This window comes from Stegostoma tigrinum, chromosome 13 (assembly GCF_030684315.1).
Source record: "Stegostoma tigrinum isolate sSteTig4 chromosome 13, sSteTig4.hap1, whole genome shotgun sequence".
NCBI classification, from domain to species: domain Eukaryota; kingdom Metazoa; phylum Chordata; class Chondrichthyes; order Orectolobiformes; family Stegostomatidae; genus Stegostoma; species Stegostoma tigrinum.
In genome coordinates, this window is record NC_081366.1 from 34,733,843 (window position 1) to 34,754,918 (window position 21,076).

General features: G+C 39.9%; 1 protein-coding gene across 1 annotated transcript in view; it reads right to left on the bottom strand.

Moving 5' to 3' along the window:
* The window catches only part of LOC125458098 (short transient receptor potential channel 7-like), a 123,133-nt gene that overhangs the window by 43,871 nt on the left and 58,186 nt on the right, over nt 1-21,076 (bottom strand). Inside the window, exon 3 of the mRNA XM_048542992.1 lies at nt 1,726-1,908. Within this exon, the coding sequence (XP_048398949.1) occupies nt 1,726-1,908 (183 nt within the window). The remainder of the gene's footprint in view (nt 1-1,725; nt 1,909-21,076) is intronic.

Sequence of the window (21,076 nt, forward strand, 5' to 3'; positions counted from 1 at the left end):
ATTTTTGAGAGGTGATGAGCAGATAAGACAGACGTTATTGGTTATGTTGGATGAGAAAGTGACAGAAAGGAACTGAAAATGTTCCACTTAACCAAGGATTATTTGCTTATCTTGTGTCTTAGTGCTTTTTCATATCAAAGTTTATTAAAGGATACCCATTACAATAATTTAGCTGAGATTGAGAATGCAACAGTATAATGGATTAAACCTTTATCCCACCGTTGTTTGTGCATTAGTGCTCTTCGAACTGTAGCACAATGATACTCCATTTGTCTGAAGCTTTTATCTGAGAAACAGCACCATTCATTTCCATCCAAACTCAATTTCCATGCAGTTGATAGCCTGAAAAATATTCTTTAATTTTGAGACATTTTATGCATCTTGTGGCTTTTTAAAATCATCTACATTAACTCTTCAGGTATTGATTTGTGAACATAATTTGCATCTTGGCATGTTTTGTTCTCTTCCCTATTTAACTTATCGCCCATAATAACCTGATGCCACATGCCATATTGAGTGAGAAGGTAACCTACTTGTTTTCAAGCTCAGTTGTTGCCTTGCACTGCCACTGAGGAAATGACAGTTACTTATGCCTGTATGCTTCTATTTTCCTCCTAGGGATGTTAGCCAGCTTTCCCACTTACCAAGGTGTCAGCAGAAACTGGATAAAACACCAAAGCAATCCTGCTTTTCACGCTTAATGGGTGCGGATGGGCTGAGGAGTGGCAGATACGGTTTAACTTGGATAAATGAGAAGTATTTCATTTTGGTAAAACAAACAAGGGCAAGACCTATACAATTAATGATAGGGCCTTGGGTAGTGCAGTCAACCTATGGCTTAAGGTACATAGAAAGTTGCATCACAGGTAGACAAGTGGGTGGTTAAGAAGGTGTTTAGCGCATTCACCTTCATTGCACAGACCATTGAGTATGGGAGTTGGAATGTCATATTGAGGTTGTACAGGATGTTGGTGAAGCCACTTTTTGAGTACTGCCTACAGTTCTGGTCACCTTCCTGTAGGAAGGATATTATTAAATTGAGAAGATTCGGAAAAGATTTAGCAAGATGATATAAGGAAAAGCTGGATATGCTGGGACTTTTTTTTGCTGGAGGATAGGTGGTTGAGGTAGGTGGTTGAGGGTTAACTGTGTGGAGGTTTATAAAATCACGAAGGGCAGGGGATAAATTGCATAGTAAAGGTCTTTTCCCTAGGATAGGGGGTTTCAAAACAAGAGAGCATATTTTTAAAGTGAAAGGAGAAAGGTTTAAAAAGTACCTGAGGGCCAACACTTTCCAGCTGAGGGTAGTTCATAGGAAGTGGTAGATGCAGGTACAGTTACAACATTTAAAGGGCATTTGGACTGGTGGATGAATAGGAAGGGTTTACAGGGATGTTGGCCAAATGTAGGAAAGTGGGGCTAATTTAGTTTGGGAACTTGGTTGCCATGGATGAGTTGGACTGAAGGGACTTCTGTGCTGTATGACTCTATGGTTGCATCAGCAGACTGATCAGCTGCACTATAGGAACTTCAGTTCACAAAAGAAAACAGTGTACAGCCAATTTGAACAATCATTTTTGGAGTCAAATGTCAATTTGTTATACTTAAGAAGGTATAATACAAAGAAATACCACAAGGTTAGATCCAGTTATGTCTCAAGAGCAGCAAGCAAGTATACAGAGATAATTAAATCCACTCGCATTATAAATTCATAGACATATTTACCTTTTTGACTTCATACTTAATGGCAAGTTTCACTCTGCTCAGAGATGGCCTATGATGATCACCCTGAGGCTCAGAATCCACATCTCCATTAAGAATGGCTTCCACTTCTTCTGTATCTCGGCACAGGTCAAGCACACCGACAGCAAAATCCTTGCATTGCATAGATAATTTCCTATAATCATTCTGAACAGAAGAAAATAACAGCTGCTGAGAATTACTGCAGTCATTAACCCATCTCATCAAAATACTAGACAGGGAATCAGGTGACAGAAATACAGCCTTGAAAATGGTAACAGCTTACACAGTTGCTCTATGAACATTTCCATGCAGCTGTAAAAATGAAGTAAACCAATGTGGTCCCTAAGTATTAGATAATCAAACGTTCAGGTTAACCAGAGTTTAATAGGTAATCATGCAACAAGAGGTAAATGAGAATTTAATTGTTCTTTGGTTAGTAAAATTATTTTCATCCATGTCTAAAGGGTGGTCTTAGACATGGGCCAAATGCCAGTTGTATTAATACAAGTTCGGTGCCTGGCCTTGCCTCAGAGGAATGGCAACACTGACTTAACCAGTGATCTTAATCAAACAAAAGATATATTGCACTGTGTTCAATGATGATTCAGTTTTCATTATCAATGACACTGTCCTGTGAAGGCAAGTCTAACACAAATTCATGCTTGGGGTGGTCGGACTTTCCAATCAGTTTAATGCTTTAGCGGTATAGTCCTTGTTGTCAGTTAGGAATCACAGCAGTTACTTTGTGCACAAAGTAAGACAAAGACCAAAGAACAAAGAAACCTACAGCACAGGAACAGGCCCTTCGGCCCTGCAAGCCTGCGCTGATCAAGATCCTCTGTCTAACCTGTCATCTATTTTCTAACGGTCTGTGTCCATTTGCTCCCTGCCCATCCATGTACCTGTCCATATATATCTTAAAAGACGCTAACGTGTCTGCGTCTACCACCTCCGCTGGCAACGCGTTCCAGGCACCCACCACCCTCTGTGTAAAGAACTTTCCACGCATATCTCCCTTAAACTTTCCTCCCCTCACTTTGAACTCATGACCCTTAGTAATTGAGTCCCCCACTCTGGGGAAAAGCTTTTTGCTATCCACCCTGTCTATACCCCTCATGATTTTGTAGACCTCAATCAGGTCCCCCCTCAATCTCCGTCTTTCTAATGAAAATAAACCTAATCTATTCAACCTCTCTTCATAGCTAGCACCCTTCATACCAGGCAACATCCTGGTGAACGTCCTCTGCACCCTTTCCAAAGCACCCATATCCTTTTGGTAATGTGGCGACCAGAACTGTACACAGTACTCCAAAAGTGGCCGGACCAAAGTCTTATACAACTGCAACATGACCTGCCAACTCTTGTACTCAATACCCCGCCCAATGAATGAAAGCATGCCATATGCCTTTTTGACCACCCTATTGACCTGCATTGTCACCTTCAGGGAACAATGGACCAGAACACCCAGATATCTCTGTTCATCAATTTTCCCTACGACTTTTCCATTTACTGTATAGTTCGCTCTTGAATTTGATTTTCCAAAATGCATCACCTTGCATTTGCCCGGATTGAACTCCATCTGCCATTTATTCGCCTAACTCTCCAGTCTATCTATATTCTGCTGTAATCTCTGACAGTCCCCTTCACTATCTGCTACTCCACCAATCTTAGTGTCATCAGCAAACTTGCTGATCAGACCACCTACACCTTCCTCCAGATCATTTACATATATCACAAACAACAGTGGTCCCATCACAGATCCCTGTGGAACACCACTGGTCACAGGTCTCCAATTTGAGAAACTCCATTCTACTACTACCCTCTGTGTCCTGTTGCCCAGCCAGTTTTTTATCCATCTAGCTAGCACACCCTGGACCCCATGTGACTTCACTTTCTCCATCAGCCTGCCATAGGGAACCTTATCAAATACCTTACTGAAGTCCATGTATATGATATCTACAGCCTTTCTCTCATCAATCAACTTTGTCACATCCTCAAAGTCAGAAACAGCAATCGGATCATAACAATTTATATTGTTTTGATGATGTTGCTTCATGAATAAATTTTGACCAGGGCACCAGGAATAACTCATCTGCTGTTCTGTCGGGCCAAGCGATCTTTCTATGTCCACTTAAGAGGAAAGTTCAGTCTTCAGTTAAATGCCTCATCTGAGAGATGCAGGGCTCAATAGCTATTTTTCTTCCTAATATTTACTGTACTGACATAACAATTTTCTATAGTCCATGTATGGGAAACCCAAGTGTCTCTGAACATCAACATTTTACAAGTTTCATGTTTTTTTTAAAATCTGCTTTTCTGTTCATACTACCAAAGTGAATAACCTCACATTTACCCACATTATATTCCAGTTGCTATCTTATTTTCCAATCAATCAACCTGTGCATATCTCTTTGCAGCCTCTGTGTTTTTCTCACAGTTTAAATTCCCAAGTAGTTTTCTAACAACAAACTTAGCTCTGGTCTCTATCTAAGTAATTTATGCAGATTGTAAATATCTGACGATCCAACACTGATCCTCGCAACACTTCAATCATCATTGCTGTTTAAGTTGATAATGCACTCTTTTAACTCCTCTTTACTAGTGGTCTCTTAACTAATCCCTTTATTCATACTAATATGTTGCCAACAAAATGCATAGCTGGGATTTTCTGTCCCAATTCTGGGTGACTGAAATGAAGATTGGGGCACTGCAAATTGAAATTGCCCTTTTTGTTTATGTTGGCCATGATTTTGAATGCCCCAAAGCAAACAAATGATATCAGGATCAACCTTTTAAAATGCCTGCCTCAGTTTTGGATTTCCCTGACTTTGATATCTTCAGTCAGCTGGATGGGCTCATATAGACTGCTTCAAAAATGTTAGGTCAGTCAATTCTTTTGGAAAGCCTGTTGTGAAATCAGGAAACTTCTGATAGGTAAATATACCTTCAAAAAACCTTCAAAAGACGTCATAAGATAAAATGTATGATAATTACGTATGTTTTTAAAGCAGTAAATAACCATAGGAATTTGTTCTTAAAGATTAACTGACCATTAAATTGATCAACATTGTATTAGGGTTTCCCTGCATGACAGTACTCTCGCTCTAGTGGATAAAGTGTTCAAATGCATTAAACAGGGTTGAGAGTCAGAAATTAACATGTCACCTGAACACTATGCTCTGATTCGTACATTGATTCAATGATCAGACTTTGAAATTGCTGAACAAATGCCTGGATTCTTTGATTAAATATCCATTGTTTGTGCATCAAAAAATGAACAGGTGTCCATCTGTTTGCAATGATGAATGCTCCATTGTATAGAGTATTGGAATTTGTTTATATAATTGTAAAATAGAATCTCATTATGGATGCTTGATTGATGTTCAAGCCTAGCAGGTTGGGATTGATTATATAATAACCAAAAGAACTGTGGATGCTGTAAATTAGGAACAAAAACAGAAGTTGGTGGAAAAGCTCAGCAGGTCTGGCAGCAAAAAATCAGAGTTAATGTTCTGGGTCTGGTACCCTTCCTCAGCATATTCTGAGGAATGGTCACTGGACCTGAAACGTTAGCGTTGATTACATAACTGTGAATTTACATTGTGAGCTTGTTCGACAGGGCATTTAATAGGATTAAAGTGTTTTAAAGAGATTTTTAAATGGGTGAGAATATGTTTAGCTTTATGAGAACTTAAAAAAAATAGCCTCTTCAAGGCAAGTTTGAACATGCATAGATAAGCATTTTTTTATTTAAGTGGGTGTTATTGTTCATTTATTTCATAAGCATTTCAAATACTTCGCAATGGTATTATAGTGTTCACGAGATTTATACAGTTGATATTGAAGATGTGAGGATAATTCAAATAAGAGGATACGTAGGGTTGTGGAGATGCATAGAAGATATGGAGGGTCTATGAGAGCCAAAGGGGAATATGATCAGGCCATGGGGGTATGAAGGAAATCTGGGGATTTGAAAAGAAGGCCAATGACTATTAACATAAATAGAAGGATATTGCAGTAAATGGAGGCTTTCCAGCCTGCCAGCCTTGGCACCTTCTCACCTGCATTTCCATTTTGGTTCTGCTTTTGGCAGTGGAACCCTGAAATCCATACAGACCCTGACTCTGTGAGTATAGAGAATACTACTTGCATGTTCGTTCAGTACTTCGAATGTGACATCAGAAAGTGGCATAACTCACTATTTCATAGGAACATATGAACAGGAGTAATCCATTTAGTCCCTCAAGTCTGTTCCAGCATTCAATGAGATTATGGCTGACCTGTGGGCTAACTCCACATGCCTGCCTTTGGCCCACATTCCCGAGTACCTTTGCTTAACAAACGTTTACCTGTGTTAAATTTAAAATTGACAACTGACATAGCATCCACTGCCATTTGTGGAACTCTCTACCACTATTTGTGTGTGGAAGATCTTCCCTAAATCTGTCCTGAATGTATGGTCCTAATTTTTAGACTGCCCTGTTGTTTTAGAATCCACAACCAGTGGAAATAGTTTATCTGTATCTACCCTGTCTTTTCCTGTTGATATCTTGAAGACTTTGAACAGATCACGACTTAACCTTCTAAATTCTAGAGTAAAAAGGCTTAAATTGGCCAACCTCTCCTTCCTGAGGCTATCATAAAATCTGGCCCCAGGAATCCTTATCTTGTTTGATTAGCTTTTTGTGCAGTAATTTATGGGCCGCCTTTGAGAAATCCACATATAATATTACCAGTGGTTCCCTTTTTGTCTACTCATTAAATACATCTTCTCAAACATAATTTGTCAAATGTGATTTTGTTTTTGTATAAACGTGTTGACTTTCTCCGATCATATGAGTTTGTAAGTGCTTTCTTAAGATTTCCTTTTATGAGAAAACAAAGACGCAAATATAAAATGTAACATTATACCATTAATAGCCCATTTAAAATTATTAAATTCCGCAAGTGCAATAAAAACAGTGAAATTACCTGTATTAAATGGACTGGATGTAAAACATAAAGGTTGCAAAGTGAATTTATGACTTTTTAAAAAAAATTATAGCACACTAGATAGCCCAGGGGAATTCTCACTTAAACTGCTTCCATCAATTTTTGTAAGGCTTTAGATTTGGTGCCTCAGAATAAATCTGTCTATTTTTTATTTGTTCTTTGGATTTGCACATACACCTAATTGTTTTTGTGAGCAGTTAAGGGTCCACCACATTGCTGTTTTCAGGAGTCACATGTTGACCAGACCGGGTAAGGATGGCAGATTTGATTCCTTGGAAAATAAGGTAAGGTTTTACAACATTTGCTGATAGTTTCAGCAATGATGGCAGTGAACCTATCTTTTAATACTGGCTTTTTTTTCAATTAATGAATGTTTTAAAATTAAATGATTAATGGAGCAGTCTGTGGGCCTGCAGTGGCAATCTTCTGGAAATGGAGAGGTCACTGCTTGGCCCACAGTCCAATTATGGATGATAGTTGCTCTCTCCAAGTGCCTCATCAATCAGAGAGCCAGCACTGCTTTGGAAACACCTCAGAGGATTAGCGTCTGATGACCCTGCAAAGTAAACGAGAGTGCACCTCCATTTTGAGGCAGCCTCACAGGGGAAGCTGAAATATTTCTCTTGTGTTGGGGGGAACCATGTAAGGCCAGGTGATTGGAAAGAAAACCTCTCTCACAGCATGTCAGGGCTGGCCATTGCTACTGGGTTCTACTTCCCTGGGACAAGGAACATTGGACTTTGGTGATCCCACCTTTGATCCTGTCTCTTTGCAGCTAGTGGCTTCCCTACATGATGAGAGGACATTCCGGTGACAGCCAAAGGCTTGGAAAAATGGTTCCAGATCAGCTCTTTACCTTTGGTTAGCAAACAATTGAGCAGCTGCCATTTTGTTCATTGAGGAAATGGTCTGGTGGCGTTCAGGAGCCCTCCCATTGCAGCTCCCCAGAGTTTACAGTTCATCCTCACTCTCATTGACCCAAACATTTCTAATGTAGCCATCTGTGTTTTGTAAAGTTCTGACTTAAGTTTCCATAGGACCCCTTCTGGATGCTATTTGGAACAGGAAGAGAAGTAGAATAAGGAGTTTAATTTTTGGTGTCTGGCTCGAATGACCCAGCTGCAATCTTGGAAGAAGGTCAATGACCTTGAGTCATCAAAGTTAGTGAATACATCTTCAAATGATATCACCTATCCAGCACTTTATTGACCTCTCACACTGCATCACTCACCCATTAATATGCTACTTACTTTTAAATAACTCAATATTTAAAATATTGACATTCCACATTTAGTGAAATTAAATTTTCAGTGCCAAAACCAATTGTTGGGCAGTATTTAAGACTTAACACACTCTTAAAAATGCATTTACACCTGTATTTACTGGTGATAACCCTCTGGTGTGGTTAGCAGGCAGCTAATGAGCATACCTTTTGAGGGATTTCAAATCTGTGCTTATTGGTGAGGTACAGGTATATTATGGATTGTGGAGGAGTACAGCATATTGTACGAAAACATTGGCATTCCTGCATTTAACTGCACAAACACAGTCTGCTGAAGCTGCTGCCCAGTATATTTTGTATTATGAGTGAGACCTAATAGGCTGACTTTTACTCAAATCAATATCTGTTGTGTTTTAAAATCTTAACATATAAAGCTGTACAATCTTTCAATGGATGATAAACTACGTCATTTTCCCACGTCCTAACCAACTTGGGATATGATGAGAAATTTGAGCAAATCGTGTCAGAGACTGAACAAAGCCTTTGGCAATGTTGAGACTAATGGGTCACATGTTCCAACTGTGGACTAGATGTTGAGATAAAAGTTTTACTTGTGAGTGGCGAGAAACTTATTAATGTTATTATTGCTCATTATTATTATTGCTCACTATCACACATTATTACTTGATCTTGCCTTGTGAGAATGCACTTTCCTATTCTCCCACCTGCCAAATAGAAACTAAATTATGAGAATTTCTGAGAGTCAGAGTCGATACCTGGTGACTCCAGCTCACTGCTTCCTCCTCGGAATCTCCACCTTGTACATCTGACGCCAATGTCTTGGGGCATGTTCCAGGGCAGCCGCTACATGCACTTCACATCCATGGATGAAAGCTCTTTGATAAAGGGTCTAGGCCCGAAATGTCAACTTTTGTGCTCCTGAGATGCTGCTGGGCCTGTTGTGTTCATCCAGCTTCACACTTTGTTATCTTGGAATCTCCAGCATCTGCAGTTCCCATTATCTCTGGCTGCATCTTAGGGCTGCTCCAGACACCAATCTGGAATGGGGAGGCTACCGGGATATTGAATGGGGGAAATTTGATTGGTGGGTGGAAGGGGTGAAGCTGGTTATCAATGGGTGGTCATGGGATGCTGTGAAATGGGCTGTGATAGGCAGGCAGTCGCCAGCACTGTAGCCTCGACAGGGGGGCAGCACAAATGGACATGATCAAATTGCAATGAGTTTAGGGAGTAATGATAAGAGATGGAGTCACAGTTCAAGATGGTGGATAGGAACATGTGGGGTTTCGGTGGAGATGGTCTGTCCAGGGTGTGTGAGGTAGTGAGGGACTTGGAGCTTCAGGGTGGAGGTACCTGGTCTGTGTGATCTCAGCTGCCTTCTGTGATTTGCTGATTACTAAATGTGACCTGCGAAGTGCTATTGGCTGTGACCACAGCTGGAGTGGTGGAGTCACTGTCTGCCGCAATAAAGAAGCAGGCTCCACTTCTGGGTGACAGACCCTTCAGAGGGACAATTCCTTTAATCATACTTTTGCAAGATGCAGGTTGTAATCATTTACCGTGTATGTGAAATAACACAGTTTGCAACCATGTGGGGTACAAATGGCTGGTCACAGGCTAAGTTAATCACACCACTGGCCCTTATTAATTGCAGGTAAACATCTCTGTGATACAGAACTAATCAGGGGTAACCTTAAAAGAGGTTCCAATAGACCACAACACACATAACTAATGCAAGACCTGCCTGGGTACACAGGGGCAATAAACTGATTCCCTCTCAAACTAAGCTCTCTAATATGCAATGAGACCTCTCATTGGGAGGAGAAGGGTTCAGCTGTCATGTAGCACTTACACCTGCCTACCATCTCTTTGTCTTGTGACATGATGCACATTCTTCATGGAATAAGCTCCAATATTAAAAGTGCCAAGATGAGTCATTTCACAGCCCTCCTTGTCTGAATGTTCCATATCTCATTGTGTGGAAGACTATATAAAACCATCATTTGTAAGTGATGTGACTGTTGACTGCTCACATTGATAAGGACCTATCTGTTTATTCTGCTCCTCACACAGGGCCATTACAAGTGTAACTGATGGATCCAGCCACAGCAGAAATTACAGTCAACGATGCAACCAAGATGCAGAGAAATGCAAAACGAACAGGTGTGCCATCAAGCCCCGGACCAGCAGCAACATCTGATGGATGCTGAACAGCCTCCACATGAAAACATCACAGCTAAAGAAGTGCAAGATGTACATGAGGGCCAAGCGACTCATTCTTAATGTCATGTCCTCTGAAAGAGTGAGGCACAGTGTCACCTGGGACGCTGTCTCTGAATTGAGCCAACTAATGAATTGGGACCTGCAATTTGAAGGAGTGTGTTGCAATTCTAAACCAGTGGCCATCAAGATGACAGCTGCATTGAACTTTTACGAGATGGACTTCTTCCAATGAGCCACTGAGGACCCAATTGTCCACTTAAAACTTCGTCAAGACTGTGACTGACGCCATTTGCACCAGGCACCACTTCACTTCCAGTGACAATATTAGTGCTGCAGACAGACTTAGGCAACATAGCTGACTTATCCCACTTGCAGGACACAAAACACTGTGCACCTGTCGCATTGACAGGACAATATCACAACATGGCTGAAGTTTATCAATAGAATTGGGTTCCACTGGATCAATGTGCAAGTGAACTGCCATCATTGGTACTACTTCTTACAAATTTGTGTACTTACGGCCACTGAGAGTGGGAGATTTGGGCCAGCAGCAGATATGAGGGGCACAACAGGGACCTGGTGGGGAGCTGATGAGGCAGGTTTGGGAATGATTGCGAGAGAAAATTCACAAGGCCTTGTGGAAAGAAACTGACCATGAGACTGCATAACAATGACACTGCCAAAATATGATAATATTCAGCCTATGATACTGGTTGAATATGTATGGTCTGGTGTCAGCCAGGCCATAATAGTGCATGGTATTACTTCTGCTGATATGACTAAATGTTTCAATTTATATGAATAATGGCAAATATTAATGGGATAAGTTTTCATTTTAGTTTCCCAGAAGCAGAACTTTTTGTATTAGAACTGTAGGAACTCATACCTAATTCACAGCACAATTTTTCGTCCATTACAACTACAAAAATTGATTCTAGTTTGGTTGTTGAGAGTTTGATAAAGTCATTGTCTTCTTACACTGAAATTTGTTTAAAGGACAAACTTACTCGGGCTTTTTAACTATCTGCAAGCTTCTAAATTAATGGGATCACATTCTTTTCCCCTCACTTCCACCACGTAATTCTCTCAATGACAGGTCAACATCCCATATCCAAATTTGGAAACTTCTAATTAGCATCTGTGATGAACAAACCTCTTGACCCATTCAGCCATTCAACTTTCAGGTGTTATCCTATGATAGGGAAGAAAAACCCCTGGCATTCAAAAATTAATCTTCTAAAGGGTTCAGTAGAGAACAAATGAAACTTTTACAGTAGCAATTTATGCACAGTAGACTTAAAACTTGGGCTATAAATGGCGTTTAACTAAATAATACATCCGAAATATTTTAATACATAATTCTCAGCCTGAAAATATTAAATATTGTAAGTCATAATGACAATATGACATTAAAGTATTCAAAAATTTGATTCAGTGTTTTGCTTTAGCATTGGGTTTGCTAATGACAAATATCAAACAAGCTTGGGATACTGGTCTAAATAGGTTCATTGATTGCATTCCCTTTCTTTTGAAAGAAAGTTCTCGGTTTGATACACTACATATGACTAGCAAACCTATTCTTTGGAAGTTACAAGTGCAGGTGTCCTAAAGGCATTGAGTAGGGTGGCATTTTATGCTCTCTATGTGCAACCTTGGGGAAAATGCATAACATGAAATTAGATTTCATTTTTTAATGATTAGATTGTCATTAAGTTGTATTAAAGATGGAAAGCTAGAAACTACTATTGATGACTATTATAAAAATGCTTTATGAAAAATCTCAAAGAAAATTCTTACAAGTATATTATGTTAACATCAGTAAAGTTCAGTTTTATGACATTGTATTTTTTCGAACCATAGAAAATTTATGGGACAGCAAACAATTCTGTTCAGTGCAGTGAAGAAAGAGTTATCCAGCATTATTGGCCTTACCAGTTCGTTTACAACACTTTAGATGCATATCCAAAAAAATTCCAATGTGATGAATATTTCTGTTTCCCTCAATCCCTCCTAATTTGTTTTAATAGTTTATTTACATTAATGCTCCAGTCACTGACCTCTTTGCTAGGAAAGTAGATCCTTTCTGTCCTCCACATTTAGGCTCTGATACTCTATACTCCATAATTAAATATCCCTGCAGTCTATAACTTTCCTCCTCATTATAAGCCAGTTTTTATATCCACAGTAAACATTTTAATCAAGGTCTGTACATTTAAGTCTGAATCATAAACTCTGCGCCATGAAGAGAATGAACATCGTAATGAACATTATAAATCCCACTGGATACTGCCTTCCGGCCGCAAGAGCATTAAAATATTGACATTTTACCCTTTGCTTTCTGCCAGTGAGCTGATTTTTGGAGCTAACTTGGCACTTTCCCTTGGATTCCATAAGTTTTTACTTCTCTGACCAGTCTACCATGTGAGAACTCATGAGAATCCTAATTATGATTTATGTAGACTCTGTTAACCATGATGAGCTTCATTGTTACCTGCTCAAATATTTTAGGTCAAGTTAATCACACATGATTGTTTTCTAAAATCCACGACTTTAATAAACCCACATCTTTCTGAATGATATTGGGTGGCACGGTGGCTTGGTGACTAGCACTGCTGCCTTGCAGCTCCAGGAACTCATGTTCGATTCGAACCTTGGTTGATTGTCTGTGTGGAGTTTGCACATTCTCCCTAAATCTGTGTGGGTTTCCTCTGGGTGCTCTGGTTTCCTACCTCAGTCCAAAAACATGCAGGTTTAGGTGGATTGGTCATGGGAAATGCAGGGATATAGGGTTGAGGGGGTGGGTCTAGGTGGGATGCTATTCAGAAGCTCAGTGTAGAACTCATTGTCCAAATGGCCTGCTTCCACACTGTTGGGATTCTAATGGTTCTATGCATGGATTGTACCCTCAAGGCACATCTTTAGTTCATACGCAGGATGCTTCCACACTTCAGTGCTGAACCTCAGGTTAAGAACACAAGAAATAGGAGCAGGAGTAGACTATCTGGCCCCTCAAGCCTGCTCTGCCATTTATTAAAATCATGGCTGATCTTTTCGTGGATTCAGCTCCACTAACCTGCCCGGTCACCATAACCCTTAATTCTTTTAATGTTCATGACAACAATCTTTGTAATGCTTCAGCAAGGACATTGGAAGCTCGGGGACATGCATCCAGTTCATGGATGAGGCTGCATCTCTAAGGTCTTCACTAATTGCTATACTGCTCACTTAGCCTATGCCTACATAATGCCTGCAACATCTCTGCCTTGTATTTGCCTTGTCTTTTTGTGTGTTGCACCACAATTTCCTGGCTTAAACTGCTACTGTTTTGCCTACCATCTGGCATAGTTAGTCAAGGCAGTCTCTGACACTAACCCAGACTCTGCTCTGGGCGGTCAGAGTCAGGACCCTCTGCTCATAAGGGATGAAGAACTGAACAGTGGGCAGCACAACACCTGCTCTGACTCCTTCTGCCTTACTGAGGGCTGGTTCACTCCTGAAATAAGATAGAGAGGCAGGTGTTACAGGAGATGAAAGTGGTTGGCATGGTTATTACTATTGATGCAGATTGGGAGATTTTCCAAGCAAGTGAGTATGCTAAGGATGTGCAGGGCTAATGGTGTCACAGTTTGGGGTTGTTGAAGGTGACTGGGAAGATGTTGCATGCATTAATGAGAGTGGTGGATTGTGCTCCTCAGTGGGAGGTGGCTGCCAGGTATTGGAGAGGAATGGTGGCATTTACATTGGCAGAATGGAGAAGGACATTGACCTACTTCTCAGAGTGCTGGGCATTGTCCCAATCTGGTTTTAACTTTGGCATGGTCTGGTGTCATGGCCTCCACCTCTGGTCCTAGGAGAAGAGAAAGTCCTGCCTGTGCACCAGCTCATCCAATAGCAGCTCCTGGACAATGCCCACAAAGTAGAGTGCCAATTTTCTTCTATTTACCATGTTCCAGGCAAATGTCAGGAACCATACAGGGCAATTCCAGACTGACAGTGCCTGGCAGACATTTAAATTTGGCACCAATGTGAGCGATGCCAGTTAATTCTGGAATCCCCAGTGAGTGTTTACTTGTTCTGAGAGTGGCGTGTGGTAAGATGGGGAGGAAATTTGACATGATACTCATCATGAGGGCTGAATAATGCACCACGTTTAATTAGATGTGGAAGAAACCTGCCCAGCCTTATGGCATGGATCACTCTGCCAATATTGAGGCAACTTATAGATTGCCAAAAGACTATCAGAAATGGTCCTTTCAAATAAGGGATAATATTCTAAAGGTGGAGCAGAAGCAGAGAGAGTACATAATCATATCATAATGCAGGTACCAGGACAGGTTAAGTGGTGGTTAATGAAATAAACAATATCGTGTACTATTAACAGGGGCATTGAGCACAAGGACAAAGAGATTATGTTAATTTTGTATAATACAATCATTTAGACTCACGTGGAGCATTATGTCTAGTTCTGGGTGTACATTAGAAAGGAAGATGTGAAGGCATTGTAGACAATGTGCAGCATTTAGATGGAAATGGGCTAAATGATAGCAAATGGGTCTAAGTCAGATTGGGATGTCTGGTTGGTATGGATGAGTTGGACTGAAGGGTGTTTCCGTGCTGTATGACTCTACGACTCTATGGCTCTAAAAGATGAACAACCTAATTTTAAGGATGAGTAACTTCACACATGTAGATAGATTGGAGAAGCTGGGAATTTATCTAGAAGAGGAGACATTTGAATGGAAATTTGTTAAATGTATTAAAAATCATGAATGATCTGGATAGAATTGGTGAATGTGAAAAGAGGGAGTAGGTTCAAGAAAATTGGCAAAAGAAACAATGGAGACTTGTGGAGACACATTTTCAAGCAACAAGAGGTTGATACCTGGAAGGTACTGCCTGACAAAGTATTGGAAGAAGATCCACTTGAGTCATTCAAGTGTGAATTGGATTATTATCTGAGAAGGAAGAATGTGCAGGGTGGTAAATATAAGGCTGTGGAAACACACTGGATCCAAAACTCAGAAAGCTGGTACAAACATGAGAGTGCAAATGATGGTCTCCTGTGTAGTAATAATTCTCTGACTCTGTGGTTTGGAACTGGTTTGGACACAAGTTTAGACCTTCCCTCATTCCAGAGGTACAACTCTATAGAAATTAAGAATTAAAAAGGTATAGCTTTGTAAAGTCTGAAAATTAGCTGTGTTTCAATGGTAACAATATGAATATAATTAAACTGATTTCCCAAATTGCTATAATAGGATACTTTTCACAGTTAATACTCCACTTACGTTTTCAATGACATTTAGACAGATGAAATTTTAGAAAGCATAGCTTGCAAACAAAGGAAAGCACTTATTCCCTGAAATATAATGGTACATTTATAATATATAATGCATGTTCAATTTATTTTTCCATAATGTAGTTAATTGAAGACTTTTCAATACATTACTGAAGATCAATTTTTCGTAACTTAAATCTTGTCAATATAGTTATAACACAACATTATAATAATTGGCCAGTTTTGGAACAACGTCCATGTCAAAAGTTGAGTGTCACAAATGATTTGTGGCACATTTCCATTTCATTCAAGAGTGGACACGATGGATAATTCCAAAAAGTACCTAAATTAAGTGATGTAATAAAGTGTGAAGCTGGATGAACACAGCAGGTCAAGCAGCATCTCAGGAGCACAAAAGCTCACGTTTCGGGCCTAGACCCTTCATCAGAGAGGGGGATGGGGAGAGGGAACTGGAATAAATAGGGAGAGAGGGGGAGGCGGACCGAAGATGGAGAGAAAAGAAGATAGGTGGAGAGGAGAGTATAGGTGGGGAGGTAGGGAGGGGATAGGTCAGTCCAGGGAAGATGGGCAGGTCAAGGAGGTGGGATGAGGTTAGTAAGTAGGAAATGGAGGTGTGGCTTGGGGTGGGAGGAAGGGATGGGTGAGAGGAAGAACAGGTTAGGGAGGCAGAGACAGGTTGGACTGGTTTTGAGATGCAGTGGGTGGAGGGGAAAAGCTGGGCTGGTTGTGTGATGCAATGGGGGGAGGGGAAAAGCTGGGCTGGTTGGGTGGTGCAGTGGAGGGTGGGGACGAACTGGGCTGGTTTTGGGATCACACCCTGCCCCTGCCACAACCGCCCAAAGAGGATCCCCCTCGTTTTCACACACCACCCCACCAACCTCCGGATACAACGCATCATCCTCCAATACTTCCGCCATCTACAATCCGACCCCACCACCCAAGACATTTTTCTATCCCCACCCTTGTCTGCTTTCCGGAGAGACCACTCTCTCCATGACTACCTTGTTCGCTCCACACTGCCCTCCAACCCCACCACACCCGGCACCTTCCCCTGCAACCGCAGGAAGTGCTACACTTGCCCCCACACCTCCTCCCTCACCCCTATCCCAGGCCCCAAGATGACTTTCCATATTAAGCAGAGGTTTACCTGCACATCTGCCGATGTGGTATACTGTATCCATTGTACCTGGTGTGGCTTTCTCTACATTGGGGAAACCAAGCGGAGGCTTGGGGACCGCTTTGCAGAACACCTCCGCTTGGTTCGCAATAAACAACTGCACCTCACAGTCCCGAACCATTTCAACTCCCCCTCCCATTCTTTAGATGACATGTCCATCATGAGCTTCCTGCAGTGCCACAATGATGCCATCCAAAGGTTGCAGGAACAGCCACTCACATTCTGCTTGGGAACCCTGCAGCCCAATGGTATCAATGTGGACTTCACCAGCTTCAAAATCTCCCCTTCTCCCACCGCATCCCAAAACCAGCCCAGTTCGTTCCCTCCCCCCACTGCATCACACAACCAGCCCAGATCTTCCCCGCCCGCCACTGCATCCCAAAACCAGCCCAGCCTGTCTCTGCCTCCCTAACCTGTTCTTCCTCTCACCCATCCTTCCTTCCACCCCAAGCCACACCTCCATTTCCTACCTACTAACCTCATCCCACCTCCTTGACCTGTCCGTCTTCCCTGGACCGACCTATCCCCTCCCTACCTCCCCACCTATACTCTCTCCACCTATCTTCTTTTCTCTCCATCTTCGGTCCGCCTCCCCCTCTCTCCCTATTTATTCCAGAACCCTCACCCCATCCCCTTCTCTGATGAAGGGTCTAGGCCTGAAACGTCAGCTTTTGTGCTCCTGAGATGCTGCTTGACCTGCTGTGTTCATCCAGCTTCACACTTTATTATCTTGGATTCTCCAGCATCTGCAGTTCCCATTATCTCTAAATTAAGTGATGTGATGTTTTACTGAGGTTCCCTTTTACTATCAGAAGAAAAATACTGTAATTTTGAAATTAAGGCAGAAATTGTGAGGTGTTGGATGAACAGCAGCATTTATGCTAAATATTGTAAGATTTAAAATCAATTTAATTTACGACTTCCATCTCTATACAAATCAGTAACGATGATAAATTAGTAGTGACATTTTTATGCATAAATCTATAAATCTATCTATTAATCTTCATAAATACAAACATTTCATGACTTAATTATGGTAAATCACACTTGCAAACACCAATATTGCGTTTAGTTACTTACAAATTGCATGCACATATAAAATTGTACACATGTGGAGGCATTTGGCTATCCCTCAGAATGAGCTACAGAAGTAATTTTAGTTGTGATCAGCAAGTTATTGCACTAGCTGAAGGCTTGCATGGATAAATTAAAATATTTGTTATAATTGTCCCCCATTTTCTTCCTCCATCTAGGTTATTTAGCACTATCTTTAATGTAAAATTAAGTTTTGGAAGTACATAACTAATATATTAATAACTTGTATTTTTATGCTATTAACAGTTTATTTAAAGCAGTTATCAGAATTAGTTTTTTATGGGCCTGTGGTGATGCTCACTTGTCTTTTGGAAATCTTATTCCATATGAAACATCATTCATTTGGTATGTTACAGGTTGAAAACCTTCCATTTCTTCATCACTTGTTTGTATTGTACGGATAAGTATCTCATATTCATTAGAGGGGGAATCTGTCATGGCAGGTGATGTCTTCGTGATATTAAAAGCATTTAAAAATGCACTAAAGCATTTTCTTTACAACACACTGGAGAGCCTCTGTTTGTTTACCCAGAGCTTGGTGAATGGGATTGTACGTTTTCTTATCTACATGTTTTGGGATTTTGTTGTTGGAGATGAGGGACTGGACCTATGCACTTTGTCTCTTCAACCCGTGAAAGTCATGTGTGAGATCTTTCCACATGATAGACCGGCACTTGCTGTGCAATTGCATAGTCCAAGGCTATTTCCCTGCTCTTGATTTTAGGTATGGTCACATTCTTCAGCAATAACAGCTTGCTCCTGGTTGGCTGTCATCTCCAAGAAAATGACTGTATCCTATTGTGTTGTCTCCAAGGGTGGAACAATTATCTGTGGAGATATGAGGGAGAAAAGAACTATTGAATTCATGGTCATTGTGCATAAACTGAAGGCAATATCACACCAACCTTACAAATTGTTTGAACATCAATTATGAATAGTGAACATTCAAAAAAGCAAATGATCATGGACCAAAGATGTTGCATATAGTTTATTGCAATGCATATTGCACAGTGTTTAATGTCAAATGTGTTGTAAAGAAGTAACTGATCATGGTTTCATAAAATAATTAATATTTAGCACTCAGCAGAATCAGGATTCTAAAGACATATCAGAGAACTGAATGTTTTCTATTATTTAGTTTATCTTACTTTTCTTTTGTTTTACGGATGCACTATTGCTTTTCTGTCATTTGTATTTTTTCTATATAATTTTTATGTTGCAATAGATTGAAGTCTATAGAGCATTAATAGTAATTTGAATTGTTTTCCAAAGCTATTTCACATCTTTATTTACAAATAGAAATAAATATATGGGATTTTGTCAAAAATTCTTGTAAAGGTGTCAGTTAAAATAGAATGGTACTTTAATCCAAACTTCAGCTGACTGTCTTCAATGCTACACGCAGATTTACATTTAACATTGAAAATAAAGATTAGTCAGCTGCCAGAACAATCCCATGGTTTATATTTTGATCCAATAAATTATTGCTACATTTAGTAAATTTTCATTGCTGCTACTTGTGCTCCCATTTCCACTATTTAGCAGCTACTTAAAATGAGGGGAAAGAACATTTAATTGTAAGTCACAAGACTAGATAAATATTCATTTGATCCCTGAATTGCGCTAAAGAGGCTGTTTGGGATGTAGGATTTTAGTATGAATAAGTAAGCAAAAGTTAGCTGTTATCCTCTTCTGGAGTGCTATCCATTGGTAGAAAGTGCACAGCTGTGTCAGGGTAGCAACATTGGGCTTGGTTCTAATTTTACAGCTGAACATCCTGAAGAAATTGTCTGACTTCAGTTGTGAGCCACACAGGTGAGGGGCTGCCTACTAGCACTTGTTGCACAATCTCAGTCAACTCATTTGGGATAGAAAAGAAGTTTGGGAAGGGGCAAAGTATTAAAACTTCACGTTTTGTCAATCAAGTGGTTCATTTTTAGTAGGTGAAAAGATAAGTTTCAAAACAAATCACAGTTCATTGAAGGCCAATGTTTCCTGTTGTCAAATATGCTATTCTATTGTGTTGGGATATTTGGAAAAGATGATTTACAAGCAATTCGTAGAAAATTAACATCTGGCATTTTCTATGATACTTTCTGAGAACTAAACACCTATAGCAGGACTGATTTGTTCAACCAGTGCTGTGTTTGGCATTTCCACCAAAGTTATAACTGAGGTGCGCGAGAACCAAGAAGTAAGCTCCAGCTACTGATCTCAACTATAATTTTCAATCTTCAATTTCTGTGTAAATCTTTGTTTCAACTCTTAATTTTATTAATAGTATTCCAGCCATTACTTAACTTTCTTTTGCTGTCTTCTCAGACTTAAAACATAAAATCCTCTCAGCTGTTCATTCTCTGCATCCTTACTGCCCTAACATTTTTGCAAGGTTTCAAGAATGCAGAACTAATTACTTCTCTTAGTACTGTTGTACAATCTGCATCCTTTTAAACTTAAAACTTGGGTTCACATAATAACTATTTCTTAATTTCCAGCATAAATGTTTTGGTCACCAGTCAGGAATTTTGACGTTAAAAGAAATTCATTTTTAATAATTAGAAGTAATGACTATAAATGAACTGTTTGGAGTAAATAACGTATTTTCTACTGGGATATCAAAAGTCAAATGAAGATATGGAGTATAGGTAAAAGAAAAGAACTAATGTTTTAGACTGCAGTATTTAAAAGTTAGATTTTTCTGATTAGCGTGACATTATTATTGGCATGAATAGAACTGAAATCTAATCTCAAGTAGTCACTGCACAGTTTACCACACATTTTTAGTTCCTGTAACTAGGGAGAAAATCGAGTTCCCAAAGTTGCCTGAAGTGTTTATTAACTTATCAAACGGCCAGTCAAGAACTGAATCAAAAATCTTATCTAGATATGTCTCAAAAAGGGAAAAATTGAAATTGGAAATCAAAATGTTTCTCAATCATCCACTTTGTGAAAAACTGACTTTGCTGTGTATTTCATTATATTTTGAAACCATTTATATTTCTTCACTTACAACAGTTTCACTGTTTGTCATTATTAATGACATAATATACATTGCAATAACATAGAACTCAAATAGTTTAAAGCACAGTGTAATATTTTTGGTCTATTATCAGTTGCTTTGTCATGTTCGATTATTGATGTTCAGTTTTTTGCAAAGCTCTGTTGTCATGAAGTCCTTCAGTTTATGTATGATCAAACATGAATTAAACACAACCCAGTTTTCCTTATCTCTCCACAGATGGATCTTTCATATCTTTTCCAAAAATTGAAACAATGTGAAGCAATCATGATTTCTGAAGGAAAA